Raw genomic sequence first — 24,243 nt, 5'->3', positions numbered from 1 at the left:
CATGGTTGGTTTAAAAATGGATTTTCTTGAAATTGTTATAATTGAAGGCCTTCTAAAGAATGGGTTAGGTCTTTAGGTTAAGTATTTTTTTTTCTTCTAGGTAATTTTAATTTATTCGACAAACAATTGCAATTGTTTGTACATTAGAAAATGGTGTAAATTTGAAGGTGTAATTTTGGTAGGTTGAATATTACCTCTTTATGATGTAATTTTACCTCAATTTAGACTGAAATAGCGACATTACACCAGAATAGTGGTAACATTACACATTTTTGTGCCATAAAAGATGTACCCCTTCCCAAATGTAATATTACCATGATTTTTTTCTGTGTGACAATATCTCAGTAACTATTCGTTCGATTTTTTTTTCTTCCCTGTTACTGAGGGGAACACCAGTGAAGAGTATCGGGACCGGCATTTACAAAGCGGGTTCAGTGACAGTTTATTAATAATCAACTTAATGTTAACATGTTAAGGTTAATGTTAACATTCCATAGGTTGTCTTCCTAAGGTGTCTTGATAAGGTCCAGTTTGTGACGATACACTACCTTCCCTTTACTAAGCAATCGAATCCAGAAGAGTTTTCCCTTCTCCCTTCACCAGTTGTATTGGTCCGAGCCGGGATTTGAACCCCGATCTACCGCTTGCGAAGCGGTAGAGTTACCACTAGGCTACGTGGCTCGGTTGTAATCGTTCGATTGCCAATGTAAAAAAAAAGTGAATATTTCTTTTTATATTTATCTTTTTAACCAAAATATTTTCTACAAAATAATGTCTGTAAAATAAAATAAATATTTTGGACCAACACAGAAAATGTGCTCGATTTTCTAACAAAAAAAATTAATAAAAAGAAATTTTTTTTTTACCAGAACAGTTGATTCACTTTTAATTTTATTTTAAATTTTGTGAAAAAGTCTACACTCGATTTACTCGATATTTACTATGAAAACTTTGTATTTTTCTTTTATTATCATGCCATGCCAGATTTTAATATTTATTCTACCCATCAATTTCGAAAATTTCCTCAATTTGATTGATATCTCTGTATCCGAGGATGTGCAGCTCGTAGTTATCTTGCTTGGCGTACTGAAACGAAATGTACATCACACAAAACAGACCATACGAGGCCAGATAAACGATAAACAGCACGCGATCCATAACTTTGCTGAACGCCTCCCAGGTGACCGTGTGGTGTTCCGAGTCGATTGCAGGTTTTTGCTCAACTTCCGATTTCTGTAAAAAAAAAACAATATTGAAATTTAAATTTTAAAAATTACGTGAAGATGACTCACCTTATACTCAACGTTCATATAGTCCCCAGCCAGAAACAGTTCGCCTACTTTGTTCTTCATGGCAGTGCCTGTTAACAGCGTGACCAAAGCAGGCGGTGCCCGGTTCAGCTTCTTGACCCACGTTCCGATTGCGGTGTGGATCAGCAGCAAACACGTGATTATCAGCGAGTTGCGGAAGAAGAGCACTGAAAAGAATGTTGAATGAGCTGAGTTAAAATAATGAATTTATGTATAATTACATAATCCAGGAACAGAGTCACCACTCTTGGGAACCGTCCACTTGAGCAGGGCCATAAACTGGAAGTGACAAAAGATTGAAACGGCCAGCAGAACCTTCCTTTCCAGGCAATCCGTGCTGACCCACGTGATGAAGAGGTTCAAGCAGAGCAACACTGAAATAAATCAACACGTTTAAATCATGACCCATATAACACACTTAAAAACTCCAGATAATCACTTAAAATGGGCGTAAACAGTGCCGCCAGATGGAAGCTGGAGTGGCGCTCGATGACGTAGTCGTACACCAGCGTCGGGTAGGTGACGTTACCCTTGCCGGCGAACGTCTGCTTGGACACCTTGCTGGACACGATGCGCCACTGGGTGTTGGCGTTGGTCTGATGGGACCACAGATAGCTGACCCGCGAGTGAAAGTCCACCTCGTCCGAGTGCTCCATCCAGGAGCCGTAGTACAGCCGGCACTGCTGCGAGTCCAGTGGCCAGCGGGTGTAGTCGGCCTCGCACCGCGCTGTAAAATCGCAGGCCGGCACGCACGTAACCTGGCCATCGTTGAAGGTCAAGCAGCGCGGGTTGGTGCAGCTCATCTCGGTGTCCGGTTTGTAGTAGCTAGGGGACATTAATTTTGAACAATATTAGCAACGGCCGTACATAATTTTCACTTACATTATTCAAAAATCTTAAAAATTAACCACATTATTGATTATTAATAAAAAATAAACAAATCATTCAACCATCAATTTCGGTAAACATTAAGCCGATGATAATAATTTTCAAAGTCAAGAAAAAAGGTCATGATTTTAAAAAGCTTTAGAAAAAATCAAATTATTCGCTCTACAGCAGGCCTGCCCAACGTCCGGCCCGCGGGCCTGATCCGGCCCGTAAAACCATTTTATCCGGCCCGCGACGGCTTTTTAAAATATTTCTATGACCGGCCCTTAAGGCTGTTTATGAAGTATTAAATAAATAAAATTATTGTCTGAATTAAAAAAATAAGCATGAGATCTAGTTTTAACATATTATAAGAACATTCTTCATGTTTGAATTTAATCTTATAATTTTTATATTGATATTTTCTAACTGAAAATTGTGCAGGAGAACAAAATTATCGATTTCGTAAAATTGTGAAAATTTGTGAAAAAACTTGGATTGTTGTCTTAAAATTAACAAAAAGATACTAAATGTTACTTTTTTCAGTGTTTACTGTGTTTACTTCAATTTCAAGTTTTTTCTATTTTTTTTTAAATAAATAAGTAAGCAAAACTAATGTATTTTTCCAGAACAACTATTTAGTGATAAAGTTTTTTTTTTGAAAAAAAGCTTTAAAATCAAATTATTCAAACTGAAATAGATCGCTGAATATTGAAAAATGTAACAAAAACTTCAAAAGTTACAACGATCATTGACATTTGAATGTTTTTTTTTATATAAAAATAATATATATCAAGGTATTTAATTTCAATCGACAAAAACAATATCTATACAATTTGAAACAAGCAAAAATTAAAATAAGTCAAATAAACACATTTTTGAATGTTATCTTTGTTTTTCATTTTGAAAATCAAGGTATATGAATCATATTTGCAACACTAGTTTTTTTTTATGTATTTGCTTTAAAAGAGCCCAATCATATGAAAATTGAAAAAATGTGTTTACTTTTTCAACTTTTATCAAACATTTAATCCGGCCCGCCACTGCTTCCGAAAAATCAGATCTGGCCCGCAGGGCCAAAACGTTGGGCACCCCTGCTCTACAGCATTGCCTTGGCGTTCTCGATTGCGAGATTCCTACTCGAAACTAGGTATCCGAAGGCTTAATTCTTGTGGCAATTGCAAACCTCTTTTCACACCTAAGCTTCCATCCACCCCAGGATTCGAACTGACGACCTTTGAATTGTTAGTCCAACTGCCTACCAGCGACTCCACCGAAGCAGAACCCAGGGAGACGATTCCTGCACCTGGACTGAGCTAACGACATAACCCTCTTGGTTAGACCGGGGTCATCATTTACTTCCCCTTCCGACGGAAGGCGTGGTCAGACAAATCTCGTCTCGAAAAATGCCACCGGGACCGTCTGGGACCGAACCCAAGCCGACTGGGTGAGAGGCAACCACGCTTACCCTTACACCACGGTCTGGGTGCTTCAGAAAAAGTTAAAGATAAAAAAGGAAGTTACTTTTTTACCCGTAAAAGTATATTTTTTCGAAAAGATTAGCAAAATCATAAAAATTGGCTTCAAATGTATTGAAATTGCATGCTCACAGCCTCTGAAAGATTTTTTTTTTCAGAAATGAAGTTTTATTTATATCACCAAATTAATGTGGAATTTTAACTCAGCGTCCGAATTGCGATGTCAAAAAATTGATCATAGCAAAAGTTAAAGCTAAATTTAATCCAAATAAAAAAATCAATAATAAAATTATGATAAATTCGAGAACCTAAAACGCCTTATTGAAAAAGACTTTCAATATTTTGATTTATGTTTAAGCACAATACATTAATTAAAAAAAAAACTTCAAAAAATAGCACTAGGTCATAGTGAATGACAGAAAATAGTCGAATCATACTTTTGTTTGAAAAATTGACAAAACAAAGGAAAATGAAAATATAGCCCTTTGCCTTTAGCCCTTAACTAATTTGGTAACATGAACATTACTTTCCACGGAGATACAAACCGGAAGGGTTATCATTTTCCAAAAATATTGAAATTTAGTTTTGGACTTCCAAAATAGTATAATATGTTGCTGAGAGAGAGGCAAATACATAAAATTGAGAGTATCTGATAAAAATTTTCAATGACGAGCTTTTTGTTAAAAATATTTTCGAGACTGGAAAAACAAGTCTGTCATATAGCAATTGTCAAAAACCATCAATAAACCTTTTTTTTCAACATTTTTATTTTTGAAACCGCTGTAACTTCACAAGGATTGGACTTAGGACATGAATATTCATTTAAGTTAGATTTCAGCGCCACCTATGCGGCCAAAATTGGGACAACATTTTAGTTTCAAAATGTAGCCCTGATTTTTCTAAGCAACTTTGCTGAAGACACCGAAGCTTTTGGACGTAACCCCAGAGCGCTATTATTTTTGTCCCGCTAGATTGCCACCTCGCCCCACTGTGCGTTGATCATTTTCGAAGAAAATTAATCATCACTATAAAAAATTGTGTATTAAATTCAATTTAACGAATTTCAGCACCAAAAGGAATCAGAATGTGCCGGTTGTTGCCTTCTTGAGGCCACTGAAGGAATTTTTGATCTAAATCAATTGTGCTTCAAAATTTATATAATTTTGTGGCACAGTCATTGACGTTCTAGTTGGCAATCATTGATTAACTTGATAACTTAACAAGGAATGGGATAATCGTTACCAAAAGGAATCGGCATGTGTAGGGCACTATGGCGTCATCCATAAAGTATGTCACGCTATAGGAGGGGAGGGGGGGTCTGAGCAAGCGTGACATTGCATGTTATAAGTATAGGAAAAGCGTGACAAAGGGGGGGAGGGGGGTAAAAATTTGGCTGATTTTAGCGTGTCGTACTTTATGGATGAAGCCATTCTAAAAAAACTTGTTGAAGGTATTTTGTCAAAATATTGAAAGCGACGCAAAATTTATATCTTTGAAGGAAAAATCATTATAATGATGGAAGTCTTCACGTTAAAATGGAGCGAAATTATGATTTTTTGAGAAAAGTGGTTTTGTAAAAATCGACGAAAATGGCATTTTTTTGAATCACTCTAACACGGCGTAGTTCACCTATTGACCAAACAAAAAAATACGAGTCTAATTATTTCGGCCAAAGAACCCTAACTACATTTTTGAGCTAAATGGATGCATTTTTTTCTTTCCGGAGTAGACGGAAATAGCGGAAACTCTCGTATGTTTGGCAGGTAAAGCACTCGCTCCTAACTCCATCCAATTTGCTGATTTTCACTATTTAAACAGCTAATTTTGCTAAACTTTTGATAGAAACTTGCTTGCTCACTTCTTATTGAGCTATTTATCACTCGAGTTCAGTTGAAAACGCTTTTTATTAGCTTTTATTGAATGTCAAAGATCTGACCTGCCAACATTAGAGGCATGCTGGAATTAGATGCTGTTCCCCTAACATGGGAATAACATGCTTTGATATTCTAAAATACTAGGCTGATAACATTTTATGTTATTTATAACAAGATTTGCTATGCGTTGTTATGATTTTTTTTGTTATTGGATTGTTATTGTAATAACAGACTAATAACACTTTTATTTATTCTTCGAACAAATCTTTGTTATTATTTTTTGTTATTTTAACAACTAATCCGATCATCCCAATAACAGTTAGAGGTATTCTTTCTTAACAAAAAATGTTATACCAAAGTTGTTTTGGCTTTCAACCAATATCAGACAAATAACAAATTTTGTTATGATAACATTAACTGTTATTAAACCCTTATGCAAATATTGATTTTTCAAGAAGATTCCACAACATTTTCTGTTATTTTAACAGTATTTGTTATTGAAATGGCATGAATTTTGTTGTTACCATCTGCAAGGGTTAACTTTCATCTAGAACTGCTGATATTTTATTTAGAATAAAAAATGAGTGTTTACTTACGATGAAAAGAGTCGAAAGTCAGGGATCCAAATTTCATCTGTCCGCACGATCAAGCTGGTTATATTTTCATAATCTTTTGCATCCCATTTGAGAAATTCGTCTGTCCAGCGCTGCAAAAAAACGTATCAGATCACATTTTTGAGCAATTAATTTTTTTATCTGGAAACTCACCATCATTAGCGCCATATTTATGTTTAGCGTGTTATCGTCACTATCCTATAGAAACTCAAATTAAGAAGTTATTTGGCATCGTATGAGGATTTAAAATACTAACATAATTGAAACTAATCAGCATCGGTGAGATCGAAACGTTCACCGAAAATTTGGTATCCTTAACCGGGCGGTTGTCTCGATTGTAGGAATTACACAGTAGTTGCTTTCTAAGTCGGCCTTCGGCATGCTCTGGATCGGAATCGCAGTCAGTGGCATCTGTTGAACAAGATCAAAGTGTTTTATAATTTTCTCGTGATAGTTAAAAATGAATAAATTAACCAGTTATTAGAACAACAGTTGAGAAAATCACTGAGATTAGAAGAACAGAAGTTAAATATTTGTTCGACATTGTGAACACCCATGAAGCTCTTCCGAATTGCAACTGATGCATTTGGTGGGAGTATTGATGTCTGATGGTGGAATTTCAAGTCTTAACCATCTGTTTTCTGTAATTTGTCTGCTACCGATAAGATTTGTTTTCATTCCATGTTTCAACGAAATCATACAAACAGCTTTGCATAATGTAACCTGATGCTGTAAGTATCACCCAGACGCTTTTTTTCCAATATGTAAAACTCAGCTCATTCAATGTCCAGACAAGCCACCTACTTAAGGTAGATGCATTACGACGAACTTGACTCGGAAAAACAGACCCTTAATTTTGGTCCAATTCTCCAGCCTACTTGGGTAATAGTTGGTCAAGTGACTTAACTCATTCTGCACGTGACCCTTGCGAATCGTGCAGGCAACTAATCGACACAGACAAGTGGATTGAACACATTCTCGAGTCAATTTGTCTAAACAACGGTAAAAAGCCAACTCCATGCTTAATGACTCTTCCAGCCGTAGAGGGTGTACTAACAAACAAAAACACACATGCAGTACGCGCCGTACGGGATAAAATTGTTCTACCCTCACAAACAGTCAGCGAGCGAGCGGGCGATTCGCTAATCTATATCAGCTTGATTATCTCACTCAACAACTGTCTCGGGCTATAGCATGTTCTAGGTAATTTCCTCTTGTTTATGAGCGCAAACACACGGCGTATTACCGATGTATGCAACGGACTCCCCCGGAACATTGCCACGGACACTCTCTCACTCGGTGGAAGAAGAGTCTTGCGATGCTAGGTTTTAAGGTACTTGATCGGATATTGGTTGAAAGATTATGAATTAATTTATTTTTTTTTGCAATTCCGTCGTGAAACTACTTACTTTTCCTGTCATTCTTGAACGACGAAATAGCCTACTTTTCTGTACCAAAAATAACAGAATCGAATAGCAACACTTTTCAAAATAAATGCTGAAAAGTTCTACTTTTCAGCACTCAAATGGGTGCTGAAAAGTTGAACTTTTCAGCACTTGTACGGATCGAATGAGACTAAAACGGTCAAAATCACACAATTTTTTTGTCCACCCACCAACACACATCCACACAGACATTTGCTCAGAACATGATTCTGAGTCGATTTGTATACGTGAGGTCAAACTAATAAGTTCATTTTTTTGAGTGATTTTATAGCCTTTCCTCAGTAAGGTGAGGAAGGCAAAAAATATATAGCAGCAATTCCATTTGAAAAGAGCCTAAACCGAAAAAAAGGTTCTCCGATCGGGCTCAAAATTTTTCTGGGAGTTCCTTGGCCAAAATAATTAGACCCGTATTTTTTTTTTGTTTGGCCATTAGGGTGACCTACATCCTGCTAGGGTGGTTCGGAAAATTGCATTTTTCGTAATTTTTCGCAAAAACCGCTTTTTTCAAAAAATTATATCTCCGCGTCATTTTATCCGATTTTAGCTGTCTTAGACGCAAAAGAAAGGTAATTAGTTCGGCTATTTGAGAAATATAGTTTGAAAAATCTTGCTTAACATTTGAAAAAGTCATATGAAAACTTAAAATGGCGTTTCGACCGTGTCTGGACCAAAGAGCCTATATCTAAAAATATTTTTATCGCATTCCTCGGAAAATTTCACATAATTTATCAAAAAATTGGCGATGTCAAACTGTACGTTTCCAAGATATGATTTTTTGAAAATAAAAACTGAGTTTTTCGACGCGCCACGCGCAAAACCAGAAAAATAACGAATTTGGCAAAAAATCAACTTTTTTCACTAAAATTGCGATAACTTTAACAATTTTAGCGATGACCTATACATGTTAGGGTACCAAAAGTTGCATATTTTAATAACGAAAATTGATGATACCCAGACATTAACCCAACATTAAAAACTGTACTCGAAAACATGTTTTGGGCAAGATTTTTTTTTCTGAAAGACGCATTTTTTCTAAGTTTGGCGGCAAAATTTCGCGAGTTGTTGTTCTCTACAGATCAGATCAGATCAGATTAAAAAAATTCAAAAATAAAAAAAAAGATTCCTATAGATTGTTTTTAAAAATTAGCTTTTCTGAATAGTCCTCAGAAATACCTACAACTTTGCTGAACACACCAAATCGATCAGAAAATTTCTTCAAAAGAGACAGATTTTCGAATATTTTCTTCCAGTAGGGGAGCTGGGGGTAAGACGGCCAGGCGGGGTAAGACGGCCACCCCACTGTTTTAATAAGTATACTAATGAATATTACTAAAATGTTTAGCAATACTGTTCCTCATGCTAAATAATGCATATGGAGTAGGGTGCCCAGAATATGGGCAAATGTTTCAAAACCTCGCTCCACAAGCCGAAAACTGATCCCTAGGGTATTCTAAGCCTCTGTGCAAAATTTGAGCGAAATCGGTCAACATTAACCCATTGATACTCGGGCATGAAGTTTGTATGGGAAAAATCGTCAAAATGTATGGAGAAACGGCACAGTTTCGTAATTCTCCCTGTAGGTGGCGTTGCGAGTGTCCAAAATTTGCCAAACGTGATATTCTTATGTGAAATTTAATGCCCAACAACTTTGTAGAAGAGTGCAAGACGATCCGAGTTAACCCCAAAAGTTATTAGCATTTTAGTGAAGTGGTCTCCAACCGACATGGCCAAAGGGCCTAATCCGGTATTGCCACTAAGGAAAGCAAGCATAAAATTGTAATTTTGGGATATTTTTGTCAAACAAAGAAAACAAAATGAACAAAGTATGAATTAGACTAAATCGATCCAGCTGAATCCGAATTTAAAGGTTGATAGGCGGAATTTTCAAAGAGACGCAGACATTCAAGATGGCGGCCAAGATGGCGGCTGTATAGAAAACCCTATACATAAAGGGTATTATGCGACCTGCGAACGACTACTCAAATTTAACTAATCTTGGGGCTCTGAACACGATTAAGACCACTACAGAGTTCCAAACAGACAATGTTATTCAAACCAAGATGGCGGCCAAGATGGCGGCTGTATACAAAATCCTAATGAAATACTAAAATACTAAAATACTAAAATACTAAAATACTAAAATACTAAAATACTAAAATACTAAAATACTAAAATACTAAAATACTAAAATACTAAAATACTAAAATACTAAAATACTAAAATACTAAAATACTAAAATACTAAAATACTTAAATACTAAAATACTAAAATACTAAAATACTAAAATACTAAAATACTAAAATACTAAAATACTAAAATACTAAAATACTAAAATACTAAAATACTAAAATACTAAAATACTAAAATACTAAAATACTAAAATACTAAAATACTAAAATACTAAAATACTAAAATACTAAAATACTAAAATACTAAAATACTAAAATACTAAAATACTAAAATACTAAAATACTAAAATACTAAAATACTAAAATACTAAAATACTAAAATACTAAAATGCTAAAATACTAAAATACTAAAATACTAAAATACTAAAATACTAAAATACTAAAATACTAAAATACTAAAATACTAAAATGCTAAAATACTAAAATACTAAAATACTAAAATACTAAAATACTAAAATACTAAAATACTAAAATACTAAAATACTAAAATACTAAAATACTAAAATACTAAAATACTAAAATACTAAAATACTAAAATACTAAAATACTAAAATACTAAAATACTAAAATACTAAAATACTAAAATACTAAAATACTAAAATACTAAAATACTAAAATACTAAAATACTAAAATACTAAAATACTAAAATACTAAAATACTAAAATACTAAAATACTAAAATACTAAAATACTAAAATACTAAAATACTAAAATACTAAAATACTAAAATACTAAAATACTAAAATACTAAAATACTAAAATACTAAAATACTAAAATACTAAAATACTAAAATACTAAAATACTAAAATACTAAAATACTAAAATACTAAAATACTAAAATACTAAAATACTAAAATACTAAAATACTAAAATACTAAAATACTAAAATACTAAAATACTAAAATACTAAAATACTAAAATACTAAAATACTAAAATACTAAAATACTAAAATACTGAAATACGAAAATACTAAAATACTATAACACACTGAAATCCCGATGATTTGAAACCAACTGTTGAAAGGGGTCACTTTTTAGTTTGTCACGCTTTTCACACAGTGCTTACAATTACTACCATTTTGTTTGATAGTATGTGTGAGTCCCGTGAAAAAAGTGACCGTTCGTCACTTTTTAGTTCGACTTTGTCAAACCAACGGGGTAAAAACTAAAAAAGATTCAAACGAAAAAGTAACCAACCACCGGGGATTGAGTGTACTAAAATATTTAAATACTTCAATACTGAAATACTAAAACATTAAAATATTAAAATACCAAATTAGTAAAAAAACAAAAAACAATTCATTTCAAATAATTTCATCAATATTTGTGAAGCCAAATTAGAATTTTCTATCATTTTGAGCAACTTTTGTTCTACGAAAAACATCACTTCTTTTGTTTTATCTTTTCTTGTTTCGTTTTAAGTATTTTAATTTAAATTATTTTTTGTTAGGTTTATGTTTGTTTTAGGTAGTAGTTTCGTCTTTTCTACCACCTCCTATCATTACATTTTGCCTATTTATTTTTCATGTTTTTACAGTAACTTTTTTATTTATTTTTGCATGTTTTCAACATTTTCTGCTTTGTAATGGCACCATAATCATTTAAATTGTAAATAAATGTTAAGAGGCAAAGTCTGGGGCACTAGAAAAAATACTGCATTCTTCTTTTTACTTAAAGTCTAGGAAATGTTAGTAAAAAACACAACCAAAGCATTTTAAAAATACATTTTTAAAAACATTGACGAAGTCACTCACAATAATCAAGTACTTCCAACCCACACAGTATTTAAAATTTAAGGGCTCTTCTTTCCAATGCTTTTTAAAGATCAAAAATTTGTTGAACAATGGATTTTTGGCGATTTTTTAAATCGAAGCCCGTCTAAAGGCGGGGTTGGGTTGTAGAGGATAACCTTGTCTGTTTGGAAGTGTGTGGTCTTAATCGTGTTCAGAGCCCCAAGATTAGTTAAATTTGAGTAGTCGTTTGCAGGTCACATAATACCCTTTGTGTTTAGGGTTTTCTATACAGCCGCCATCTTGGCCGCCATCTTGGTTTGAATAACATTGTCTGTTTGGAAGTCTGTAGTGGTCTTAATCGTGTTCAGAGCCCCAAGATTAGTTAAATTTGAGTAGTCGTTTGCAGGTCACATAATACCCTTTGTGTTTAGGGTTTTCTATACAGCCGCCATCTTGGCCGCCATCTTGGTTTGAATAACATTGTCTGTTTGGAAGTCTGTAGTGGTCTTAATCGTGTTCAAAGCCCCAAGATTAGTTAAATTTGAGTAGTCGTTCGCAGGTCACATAATACCCTTTGTGTTTAGGGTTTTCTACACAGAAAAAAATATGTAAATTTCCACGTCATGTAAACTATGTTTTAAATGTAAACTTGGTACATGTAAAAATAAAATCATATGTAAAATGCTAAATCAGATGTAAAAGGCGATCATGTAAAAATTAATCGCATGTAATCTGTGAATTAGATGTAAACAGAACAGCTTTTGTCATTTATTTACAAATCTGAAACATGTAAATCTTGAAAGAATGTAAATAACAGTCAATGTAAATTTGAAATAAATGTAAATTTTCATTGCGACTGCCAAGTGACAGCTAATCAAAATAAAACAGTTCAAGTGTGTTGTTGTTAGGAAGCGGTCGTTCAAAAACAATCATAGATTGATTCGATTTAAAATTAGTATATTTCGTGTCAAATTTAGTTGTGCTTGTAACGATAAGCGACTTGGAAGCGGTGTACGGGTGTAACATCAGTAAGAGAAAGTCAGACGTGAAAACAAGTCCACCGATGATTCAAGCAAAACAATGCCAAAGGGCCGTTGTGGGTTTGTAAACAAAGAGTGTGTCCTGCTCACGCTAGAGGATGTTAACATCTGGAATGAAAGGGATACACTCTTTGTTTACAAACCCACAATGGCCCTTTGGCATTGTTTTGCTAGGATTGTTGCTTTTAGATTTTTCAAAAAGTTTTGACTGTTATTTTGCCTAATCTTGATCCTAAAAGTATCCAACCTTTTTAGCGCTTCCACGCGGAACCTCTCATTTTCTGCCAACGTATTCCCATCAGCTGGACCATTCCGGAGTGGCCGTAATCTTAAGTATCAGCATCTGACTTCTACCGGTCAGCCAACCAACGCAGCTTACGCAATTGTCCATACCAACCTCGGGCATCCGGAAGTCGACATCGCAGAATACGCTCGGAAGCATCAAACCACTTTCTTCTACCCCTTGTGCGCGTGCGATTCGAACTTTGAGGAGATTCTTCCGGGACAAGAGGGACAGTTTGAGGTTGAGCTAATTTTGATTCATTTCGCTCTACATTCTTCCTCGAGTGCACAAAGCTGGAGATGTCCACAATCTAAAAAAATCCAGCCGGATCGATTCCATTAACTGAATCTAGAAAATTCCGCATCTCCTTCTGGGCTCTCCAAAAACACCGGCTGATCGGAGTTTTGGACTGCTTGCCGTTGGGCCGCTGGCAGCTTAATTTCTGACCACAATTTTAAACTACTTTTGATGTGTTTTAATGTTTTTTGAAGAAATCTATAGATGCTTTTTTGTGTTTTTTCCTGTTCTGATTGTTGCTCTGTTTTTGTCAGCGCTTTCTTTTCGTTTCATTCGTCAACAATGCCGATGGCAGTGACAGTATTATCGACGAACAAGTTTTGCTGCATGGGCAAAAAGTCGACTATAGAGTTATCTAAGCCCGAGCTCACGCACACTAGCACTCCATTTGTTTTGCTGGCGGGTACAAAATTTAACCTCAATCTTTTTCGTGTACGTACACGCAATACATACGCACGTAGATAACTCTATAGAGCTATCTAAGCCTCATCTCACGCACACTAGCTTACCATTTGTTTTTGCTGTCGGGTACAAATTTTAACCTAAAAACCCTTCGTGTACAAACACGCAATACATGCGCACGTAGATAACTCTATTCCTGACCAAGGCTTCATCCATAAAGTACGTCACGCTCAAATCAGCCAAAATTTACCTCCCCTCCCCCCCTTTGTCACGCTTTTCCAATACTTACAACACGCAATGTCACACACGCAAATTAAAGGTTGGCAATCGGCCTTTTTTTATGTCAAAATTTAAATTTTGTTTGCAGGACCTCTAAAAAAAATCTAGAAATTTAAAATTTGATAAAGGGACCATCCATAAACCACGTGGACACTTTAGGGAGGGGGGGGGTATGGCGATTGTCCATGCTCCGTACAAAAATGATTTTGTATGGGCAATTGTCCACGAGGGGGGAGGAGGGGGGGGGGGGGGTTCGAGATTACCAAAAAAGTGTCCGCGTGGTTTATGAATGGTCCCAAACCCAAGTAAATATATTTAACAATATTTGAGAAAAATATTGAGTAAAAATTAGCGTTTTTGTGTAAAATTTGTGAAAGGACCTAGATTTATTTTAACATGAATTTCAGAATTTCAAAATTCAAATTTTGCCATTTTAGCTTTTTGAATGTTTAAGAAACCGCCTTGAGTCAGGGGTATTTTAAAACCTCAAAAAGCAAGATATGAAAATTCAAGATTTGTCGAACTTACAGATAAAAAGTCAAGCAAATCAATAAACAATTAATCACCTAAAGAAATCTGCCCAAGTACAAATTTGTGCATCTGACATCCCTGGTTTGGCTAACAGCGCAAGCCCTAGCAGCAATAGTTTTGAAACCCAATTTTTACTACGCCCATGTGTTTCATCCAACAGAACAGACATGCAAAACAGAATGTCAAAAAAAACACAAAAGCCAGATGAAACGTCATACAGTCGGCAGAAACATTTTTTACAAAGTCTTTGTTTTTGAAACGTTCCGGTAAAATAACGACTGCGATGGCACCGTGTGCAGTTCTTAAGACCGGCTGCAACAGGTGAGCGTGTAGCAGAAATGCATCTCGATCGCCAGAACCACGTCAGATGCTTAGATTTTGAGCCGGTAGGAGTGTCTCAACTACAAGCACACCCGTAATCATCCGCCGTCTGGGACTACTGGTTCCGGTTACGACAGCTTTTCGACTGCAAGGCGATTTCCATCGATTCCATCAAAACCTACATTCCAGTTCCCGGGTGGCAGCAATGGTGACAGATTTGCCACACCCAGCTCAACGAAGTCGAGGCTGGAGATGTGGTGTTTTTGCGGTCCAGACCGGAACTAGCGGTGCAAAATCGCTAGCTGATAATGCTCAGCTGCAGCCCCCAAACGACCCGGCGTATTCGAGTTGCCCGTATGACCGCGTACAAGTTGTGGTTTAACGAAGCCTCGCCAATCCATCTAGTTTGAAGGGTGAGTAGAGCGTAGATTTCAACTTATTCGATTTCAACCTCTAATCTTCTTCTTCTTCAGGTTATCACGATCTGCACACGTGCACGTAGCTGTGCCGCTGGTCGCGGAGGTTGCCGATAGTCTTGCCATGCAATACTGACATCGCACCGCAGCACAGCCGAGGTCGTTTGCCTTAACACAAATCATCCCCTGGTGTGACCCTACAAAAACGGTGGCCAGTGCCACAAATTGACAACGATCTAGCGTGTGTGAATCATCCCGAGTTCAGCGTTGCGCATTGCGAGTTCTACAGCTAATGAATGTTCGGCTCCAATCCGGGCCGCATCACCGCCATCTACATCCCGATCCTCGTCGCGATCCTGATCGCGTGACCTTTCTTGCTATAACTAATCATCGAGAAGAGGTTATTCTGCGTGGTGCCTAACCTTAAAATATCTTCAAAACCATAACCAGGTGAGTTACTTTAGAGATTTCTTTTTTGCAAGCTTTGATTACAAACAATTTCTTCGTCGTAGAATTACATCAGAAAGTTGGAGAGCCGCAGACGATCATGGATATTTCTGGAGAAACATTTGAAAGGGGCGGAAGGACATTGCTCTTACGGCCTTTCATTACACGCGTTTAAATGGGACGAAAGGCCGTAACAGCAATGTCGTACTGCCCCTTTCAAATGTTGCTCCAGATTTGTAAGATTAGGCTCCCCACGGTCATCAATACGATGATGAGTAAATTCGCCACGCCACAGACCTCAATTCGTAGGTAAATATGTTCTTTAGTGTTAAACTCACAAAATAATGTTCGATATCATCAACTAAAACAAAGCTCCGTTGTGTCTGGAATCTGGAAACGGTTACAGATTCCAGATTCAGCGGAGCAAAAAAAAAATTTTGCTTTGGAAATTTTACATTATTTTCATTGGAAATTAGCATTACATTTAATGGAAATTTACACGTTTCTTGAATTGTTTTGCTTTAAGCATTTCCAATGAAAAGCATGTAAATTTCCGATGAAAGTAATGTAAATATACATCATTTATCATGATACCTTTTGGTACATGATAAATAATGTAAATCTACAGGAATATTTTTTTCTGTGTATACAGCCGCCATCTTGGTTTGAATAACCATGTCTGTTTGGAAGTCTGTAGTGGTCTTAATCGTGTTCAGAGCCCCAAGATTAGTTAAATTTGAGTAGTCGTTTGCAGGTCACATAATACCCTTTGTGTTTAGGGTTTTCTATACAGCCGCCATCTTGGCCGCCATCTTGGTTTGAATAACATTGTCTGTTTGGAAGTCTGTAGTGGTCTTAATCGTGTTCAGAGCCCCAAGATTAGTTAAATTTGAGTAGTCGTTTGCAGGTCACATAATACCCTTTGTGTTTAGGGTTTTCTATACAGCCGCCATCTTGGCCGCCATCTTGGTTTGAATAACATTGTCTGTTTGGAAGTCTGTAGTGGTCTTAATCGTGTTCAAAGCCCCAAGATTAGTTAAATTTGAGTAGTCGTTCGCAGGTCACATAATACCCTTTGTGTTTAGGGTTTTCTATACAGCCGCCATCTTGGTTTGAATAACCATGTCTGTTTGGAAGTCTGTAGTGGTCTTAATCGTGTTCAGAGCCCCAAGATTAGTTAAATTTGAGTAGTCGTTTGCAGGTCACATAATACCCTTTGTGTTTAGGGTTTTCTATACAGCCGCCATCTTGGCCGCCATCTTGGTTTGAATAACATTGTCTGTTTGGAAGTCTGTAGTGGTCTTAATCGTTTTCAGAGCCCCAAGATTAGTTAAATTTGAGTAGTCGTTTGCAGGTCACATAATACCCTTTGTGTTTAGGGTTTTCTATACAGCCGCCATCTTGGCCGCCATCTTGGTTTGAATAACCTTGTCTGTTTGGAAGTCTGTAGTGGTCTTAATCGTGTTTAGAGCCCCAAGATTAGTTAAATTTGAGTAGTCGTTTGCAGGTCACATAATACCCTTTGTGTTTAGGGTTTTCTATACAGCCGCCATCTTGGCCGCCATCTTGGTTTGAATAACATTGTCTGTTTGGAAGTCTGTAGTGGTCTTAATCGTGTTCAAAGCCCCAAGATTAGTTAAATTTGAGTAGTCGTTTGCAGGTCACATAATATCCTTTGTGTTTAGGGTTTTCTATACAGCCGCCATCTTGGCCGCCATCTTGGTTTGAATAACATTGTCTGTTTGGAAGTCTGTAGTGGTCTTAATCGTGTTCAAAGCCCCAAGATTAGTTAAATTTGAGTAGTCGTTCGCAGGTCACATAATACCCTTTGTGTTTAGGGTTTTCTATACAGCCGCCATCTTGGTTTGAATAACCATGTCTGTTTGGAAGTCTGTAGTGGTCTTAATCGTGTTCAGAGCCCCAAGATTAGTTAAATTTGAGTAGTCGTTTGCAGGTCACATAATACCCTTTGTGTTTAGGGTTTTCAATACAGCCGCCATCTTGGCCGCCATCTTGGTTTGAATAACCTTGTCTGTTTGGAAGTCTGTAGTGGTCTTAATCGTGTTTAGAGCCCCAAGATTAGTTAAATTTGAGTAGTCGTTTGCAGGTCACATAATACCCTTTGTGTTTAGGGTTTTCTATACAGCCGCCATCTTGGCCGCCATCTTGGTTTGAATAACATTGTCTGTTTGGAAGTCTGTAGTGGTCTTAATCGTGTTCAAAGCCCCAAGATTAGTTAAATTTGAGTAGTCGTTCGCAGGTCGCATAATACCCTTTATGTATAGGGTTTTCTATACAGCCGCCATCTTGGCCGCCATCTTGAATGTCTTGCGTCTCTTTAAAAATTCCGCCTATCAACCTTTAAATTCGGATTCAGCTGGATCGATTTAGTCTAATTCATACTTTGTTCATTTTGTTTTCTTTGTTTGACAAAAATATCCCAAAATTACAATTTTATGCTTGCTTTCCTTAGTGGCAATACCGGATTAGGCCCTTTGGCCATGTCGGTTGGAGACCACTTCACTAAAATGCTAATAACTTTTGGGGTTAACTCGGATCGTCTTGCACTCTTCTACAAAGTTGTTGGGCATTAAATTTCACATAAGAATTTCACGTTTGGCAAATTTTGGACACTCGCAACGCCACCTACAGGGAGAATTACGAAACTGTGCCGTTTCTCCATACATTTTGACGATTTTTCCCATACAAACTTCATGCCCGAGTATCAATGGGTTAATGTTGACCGATTTCGCTCAAATTTTGCACAGAGGCTTAGAATACCCTAGGGATCAGTTTTCGGCTTGTGGAGCTGGGGGTCATTTTTTCTGGGCACCCTAATATGGAGTCACCTTTGCCAGAAATATTGTTTGAAATAGTATAAAAATAGCTCAAAATAAACAAATATTTTTTGAGCTTGAAACTGGATGTAATTTTGATGAATTACAACTTAGGCATCTTTGTTAAATAACAATATGTTTTCCTGTCTTCAAATATTTTTTCACGTTAAATTGAAGTTTTCCCTAGATTATGTCCCTCGAAAAAGTTCAAAAAATGCGATGAACTGTTTACAAAAAATGTTTAAAAAAATAATTTATTTGGGGGCAAGACGGCCACCTCCTCCGGGGGTAAGACGGCCACCCGTAATTTGTAGATTTTATTTGATATAGGTTATATTTTTGACGGTTTTTGACTATTAAGACATATTTGTAGATAAAGGACTATCAATTTTTAATCAAAATGCTGTTAACTACCGTTTCGACAACATTCTTTACTGTGATATAGCAAAACTCATTGAATAGTATGAAATCCTATCAAACTTTTCATAAAAATCGCTTATTTAATATTGTTTGCATAATTTTGATTTACTTATTCTAATCGAAATACACAAACTATTTTTTTTTTTGTATCAAATTGTGTTTGTTTTGTAGTTGGAGCGGCCGTGGCTGACTGGTTACGGTGTTCGCTTTGTAAGCGAATGGTCCTGGGTTCGATTCCCATCTGCTCCCACCGAGAAAGTATAGGAAATATAAATCTTGAAACTCTGAACATGAACGAAAAATCAAAGTCGCTCGAGTCGGGGTTCGATCCCCCGTCCTTTGGATTGGTAAGCAAAAATGCTAACCACTATGCGACTTGGTGAGCTATGACTGGAATCAGGAATACTGTTTACTATCAACTATATACGCGCTGGGTCCTTGTCCATTTGACAAGGGTTCGGAAGTTCTAAATAACGTTTGAATCCGATTGGTGCAAACGTTCTTCAGGGCGGGGCTTGTCGATAAAGCTGAAGTACCTCGCGCTCGGCTAGCCAGCGTAGAAATGGGTCACCGAAGCTCGGCAGAGCTAACACCGTCCAAATGCCTATGCGAGTTATTTGCATGTATAGAATGTAGATCCAAAAATACATGGAAACAACTCAATTTGTAAGAAGCGGCCGCGTGGTCCCGTTTGGTTGGTTGCACACACACACACACACACACACACACACACACACACACACACACACACACACACACACACACACACACACACACACAAATTGTGTTTGTTTTGTAGTAAAAATTAATAGTTTTTCATAAAATGTGGTCGCAATAATATGAAATTCACTGAGCCAAAATATGAAATTTTTTAAACAGCATTTTTCTTCACATTTGAAACCTGATTTTTTCCAACCAAAATAGTTATGATGTTCAGAGAAGTATGTTGAACCAACCATGTAGGTGTTTGGGTGGATTTAGCAAAGTTATCAAGTTAATTTATAGCACTGGCCGTCTTACCCCGCGTGTTTCATATATATACGATTTCAATTATTTTTTTAAAATTGCTGAAAAGTATTGAAAATTGGTTTTTAGACCAACTAATTTATGTCATTTCTATAATGGACTAGTAGTAGAACAATATGTACGTAATTTGAGATCAAAATAACCTGTTGTGTAAATTTTATTAGACTTTTCCCTTAGGGTGGCCGTCTTACCCCCATCTCCCCTACAGTCCAGATTCGATTTTTCTAGGAGGTCAACTTGAGCTCGACAATCATAAACAAGAAATCTCAAATCACGAAAAAAGTGTAGGCCGATGAAATTTTTTTCAAATTTTATGTCGCTTCCTCCATTCTTTATAGTCGGCCTGAACAGGGGAAATTTTTTTTTCAAAAAACTTTAAAATATTAATGAAAATTAAAGTTTGATCAACTGAAAACCAGTTATAATGCATTTTCCTGTGTTAATAATCATTAGGGTGGGTACGGATTTTAAAAAGTTCTCAGATCAAGTTCTGGTGTGGTTCCCCTTGTAGGGCATACCCAAAGGGACTCTCACATCAAATTTCAGCTCATTTGGTTGAAAACTGGCTTGTCTCAAGCGGGTTCAATTTTACATGGAAATTACTATGGGAAATTTTGAATTTTCGTTCATTCGCTCCTACAGGCCTGGGGAAAACATGTGAAACTTCTAGGATGGCCAGAAATGAGCGGAATCGTCTGGAGAAAACTTTTCCTAAGAGACCAGGTCGATTCGTTCAACCCCATCGAGCTCAACGGCAATACATCCGGGGTTTTCGGAACCAACGGTTTTCCCCAGAAAAGCAACAAATTTTCCTTAGCATGCTATGAATGCTTGATGAACACCGCGACGCCACATGTCAAACAGCTACCACGTGATTGTAAAATTTGCACCATAACATTTTTTTTCTTATTTGGAGGTTTAGAATACAGTTAAATAGTATCAGGATCACCATAAATTTTAATTCTATGGTTCAAAAAGTAATAAAAAGTAATTTTTTATAGGCGATGCTAGTCCACAGAATATTGTATTGCAAGTTTATATTATTAAATTATGGATAAGCTAATACATCCCCACTTTATGAACACAACCCCTCCCTCCTCTTTCTTTCACCCCCCCCCCCCCTCTCCTCCTACCCTCCAACAAAATTTTGTTAAGCGTAATAAATTCATTTTAAGTCAAATATTTATTATTTACTGCTGTGTGTTTCTTTTTGTGAGTCCATGCCATATAACTTAAGACCACCCCCCCCCCTCCCACCCTTACGGGCATAAATTGCGAAAATTTTGATTGTTAAATCAAATAACAGAAAAAATAATTTTATTCAAAATATTAATTATGAAGTAAAACGATAAAATACAAACCATATTCTTAAAATACATTTGATTATAGAGTTTGTGACAGCTTCAGGATATGTTAAAGGTACTTTTATGATGTTTTGTACTAACCAACATAGAACTTAAATGTGGATCAGTTTCATGGATTGATCGCAGAAATTCATCATGCTAAGTCAACATTTTGATGAATACTTTTTCCGGTATCAAACCGAGATTCTCCAGTTTCGCTTGAGAAACTTCGGTACGAATACCTTATTTTGACTAAGGTACTCAATTTTAAATGTAGGCAACAGAAAATTCCAATAAAGTCATTTCGAACTTCTTGAGACCAGGTATTGATTTTTGAAGCGACGATGCCCACGAAGTAGGTAGCAAAGCAAGTGAAATAAACTGGCGCATATGTAGATTGCATCAAATTTTGATAAAACATAAATGTTCAAAATGGCATCCCGGGCAGAAAGTTGCATCTTGGAAAAATCTACCCATGTTCGTAAAAACACGAATAAGTCAAGTTCACCCCAGGGTATGGTTAAGAGATAACCGAACATGGCCACGAACATAAATTGTTCGAGGCGTATCTGCGAAAAATCTTGTTGAGTTTATTTGACCAACAATGCCACATCAAGTTGAGTTTATAGTATCAAACAACTGAAATCTTCCAAAAATCATATCAAGTTCATAAAGTAGATTTTGATCCCAAAAATAATTTTATTGGTTTTTAATGCACCCCGCCACAATTCAGACCCCCCCCCCTCCCCCCTTCTTCCTCCTTCAAAATATGAGTAATATTGCAGGAATATACGCACTTACATCAAAACAAGATTTTTCAAAGTTGAAAAATTATTTTACTTTAAAAACTCATTAAAAATTGTGGAGAAAGCGTTGAATTGCCAAAATGTTATAATAATTTTCCAAATCACAAAAATCCAAAGTCTCTATATTCAATTTTTTTAAATTAAAAATAACAGTTTATGAAAATATTCCTAAAATTGCATAAGTCCAAAATCAACAGTAAAATTCCAAAAGCCTGGTAATGTTTCTTATCAAAATAATTTTTCAAAATGTTGAAAAATATTCAACTGGCTGTGAGCAAAAATTTCGCAATGTCCTGAAAATCTAAAAAAATCTACCAAAAATCTTATCGTGATACTGATCCCGTAAATTTTCTAAGTGCCGGAACGATTTTTGTAGGGGGTATATCAATAATTATTAAAAACCAACTTTCGAATTTCAAAATTTCAATGAAGACGTTTTGTTAGGGACATTATTTTAGGAACAAACTGATGTTTTTGTAAAAATCGGACGAAAATTTCCTGTAATTTCGACGATTTTTCGAAATTTTACTGGCTAAAAGCCAAAATTTTGCTAAGTCCAAAAAATCAAATAAATTCTACCGAAAATCTTGTCGTGATACGGATCCCGTAAATTTTCTAAGTGCCGGAACGATTTTTGTAGGGGGTATATCAATAATTATTAAAAACCAACTTTCGAATTTCAAAATTTCAATGAAGACGTTTTGTTAGGGACATTATTTTAGGAACAAACTGATGTTTTTGTAAAAATCGGACAAAAATTTCCTGTAATTTCGTCGATTTTTCCGAAATTTTGGTTCAAAGCAAAAATAAATATCAAAATAATTTATCATGTTTCCAAACTCCCGAAAATTTTCTTAGTCTCAAAAAAATGCTTTTTCTGTAAAAAGTAAAGAATTAAAAAATATACGCAAAAATTTCAAAGTCCAGCATAAATAAAATCAAACTTTAAAATATCAGCTCATGAAAATTATTCTAAGTATCGGAAATTGAAACTTCGGTCAGTGACTGCAAATTTTGCTAAGTCCAGCATAAATTTGAAACAAAGTCAAAATAATCATTTCATGATGTTCGGGTAAAATTTTTGAAAAAAAATTAATTTTCGAAATTTTTGCTAAGTCTAAAAAAACTACCACTAACAGCTCAATATCAACTGTAGATAATGCAGTATGATCATGGAATAAACTTTCCATGATACGCAGTCGGTTTCAAAAGTCGTCATAACTCGAGGAGTTTACAACAAGATGCAAATAAACAAGCCAAGATAGTTCGAAGTTGTCGCAACCAACTCACTTTCCGCCCGGGATATCTCCGAAAACGCAAAAAATCGCAAGCTGGAAATTTCAGCAATGTTAGATTATAATCCAATCTTTCAAGTGGTCTTAGTTTCATGTTTAGCATCGGTTAGCAAAAAAAGTACTCGATTAACAAACACAAAAAAATATGATTTGTCAAAAAAATGCTCCAGTTATTCGATGAAAACTTCAGTTTTTGGTTTGGAAACAACATTTTATCTATTAATAGTTTCAAAGCTTATCTCATTACCTTTCCAACAATGTATATTTGTCCTAATAAAACATTTAAAATGGCTGAGCTATGTTAAAATTAAACAATCAGCCTTTTTTACGAAAAACGCTAGTTTTTTACTCCATTTTTTGACTTTCAGCTTGCGTATCTCCGTAATGAACAAACTTAGAGCTTTGAAAATTTGGATTTTTCTTAGTTAGAATGTTTACTTTCGAGAAAAAAAAATACCAAAAAATATTTGGAGAAGGTCACTTTTTTGAAACTTGGCCACCCAATGTACCATAGTGCGTTGTAATTCCACCAAGTTGTCCCACCAAGTATTTTCTTCCCTGTAATCAGTTGTTTTACGAAGCATTATGTCTTGTTTACATATTATATAGCAAGAGGATTACAAGTAAGAGTGATAAACTGCTAACTGGGGCCATTAGGGACATATAGGGCGAATAGGGTCCCACGGGACAATTATGCGTAAAACACAGAAATCGATCGAAAAATTTCAATCGCGTTTTTCTCAGTTGCTCTTTTTTGAACATAAGATAATTATGCGTAGAACGGCAGTACAATGTAGTACAATGAACAGTCGCACAAAAAGATTTTTTTTCGAGAAAAAAACGTCCATCTACACATCGGTATTTCAAAAACTAATGATTGGAAGCAACTAGACGCGTGCATTTTAAAACACCTTTTTCATCCAAATTTTGAAACCTAGGCTTGTAATTTCAATTGTTATATATTTTTTATTTTGTTTGACCAGCAGCTA

General features: G+C 35.9%; 1 protein-coding gene across 1 annotated transcript; it reads right to left on the bottom strand.

Moving 5' to 3' along the window:
* Nucleotides 1-874: 874 nt before the first annotated feature.
* On the bottom strand, nucleotides 875-7,413 carry LOC6045161 (neuronal acetylcholine receptor subunit alpha-2). The gene is made up of 8 exons (XM_038258298.1): nucleotides 7,390-7,413; nucleotides 6,400-6,554; nucleotides 6,297-6,341; nucleotides 6,126-6,235; nucleotides 1,750-2,135; nucleotides 1,532-1,684; nucleotides 1,293-1,477; nucleotides 875-1,233 (listed from the first exon to the last, which is right to left on the bottom strand). The coding sequence occupies exons 2-8, from the start codon at nucleotides 6,418-6,420 to the stop codon at nucleotides 1,000-1,002; spliced, it is 1,134 nt and encodes a 377-aa protein (XP_038114226.1). The 5' UTR covers nucleotides 6,421-6,554; nucleotides 7,390-7,413; the 3' UTR covers nucleotides 875-999.
* Between the last annotated feature and the right edge of the window lie 16,830 nt (nucleotides 7,414-24,243).

This window comes from Culex quinquefasciatus, chromosome 2, assembly GCF_015732765.1.
Source record: "Culex quinquefasciatus strain JHB chromosome 2, VPISU_Cqui_1.0_pri_paternal, whole genome shotgun sequence".
NCBI lineage: Eukaryota > Metazoa > Arthropoda > Insecta > Diptera > Culicidae > Culex > Culex quinquefasciatus.
The sequence above is the reverse complement of the archived record's forward strand: the minus strand, read 5'-3'. Positions and strand labels throughout refer to the sequence as shown.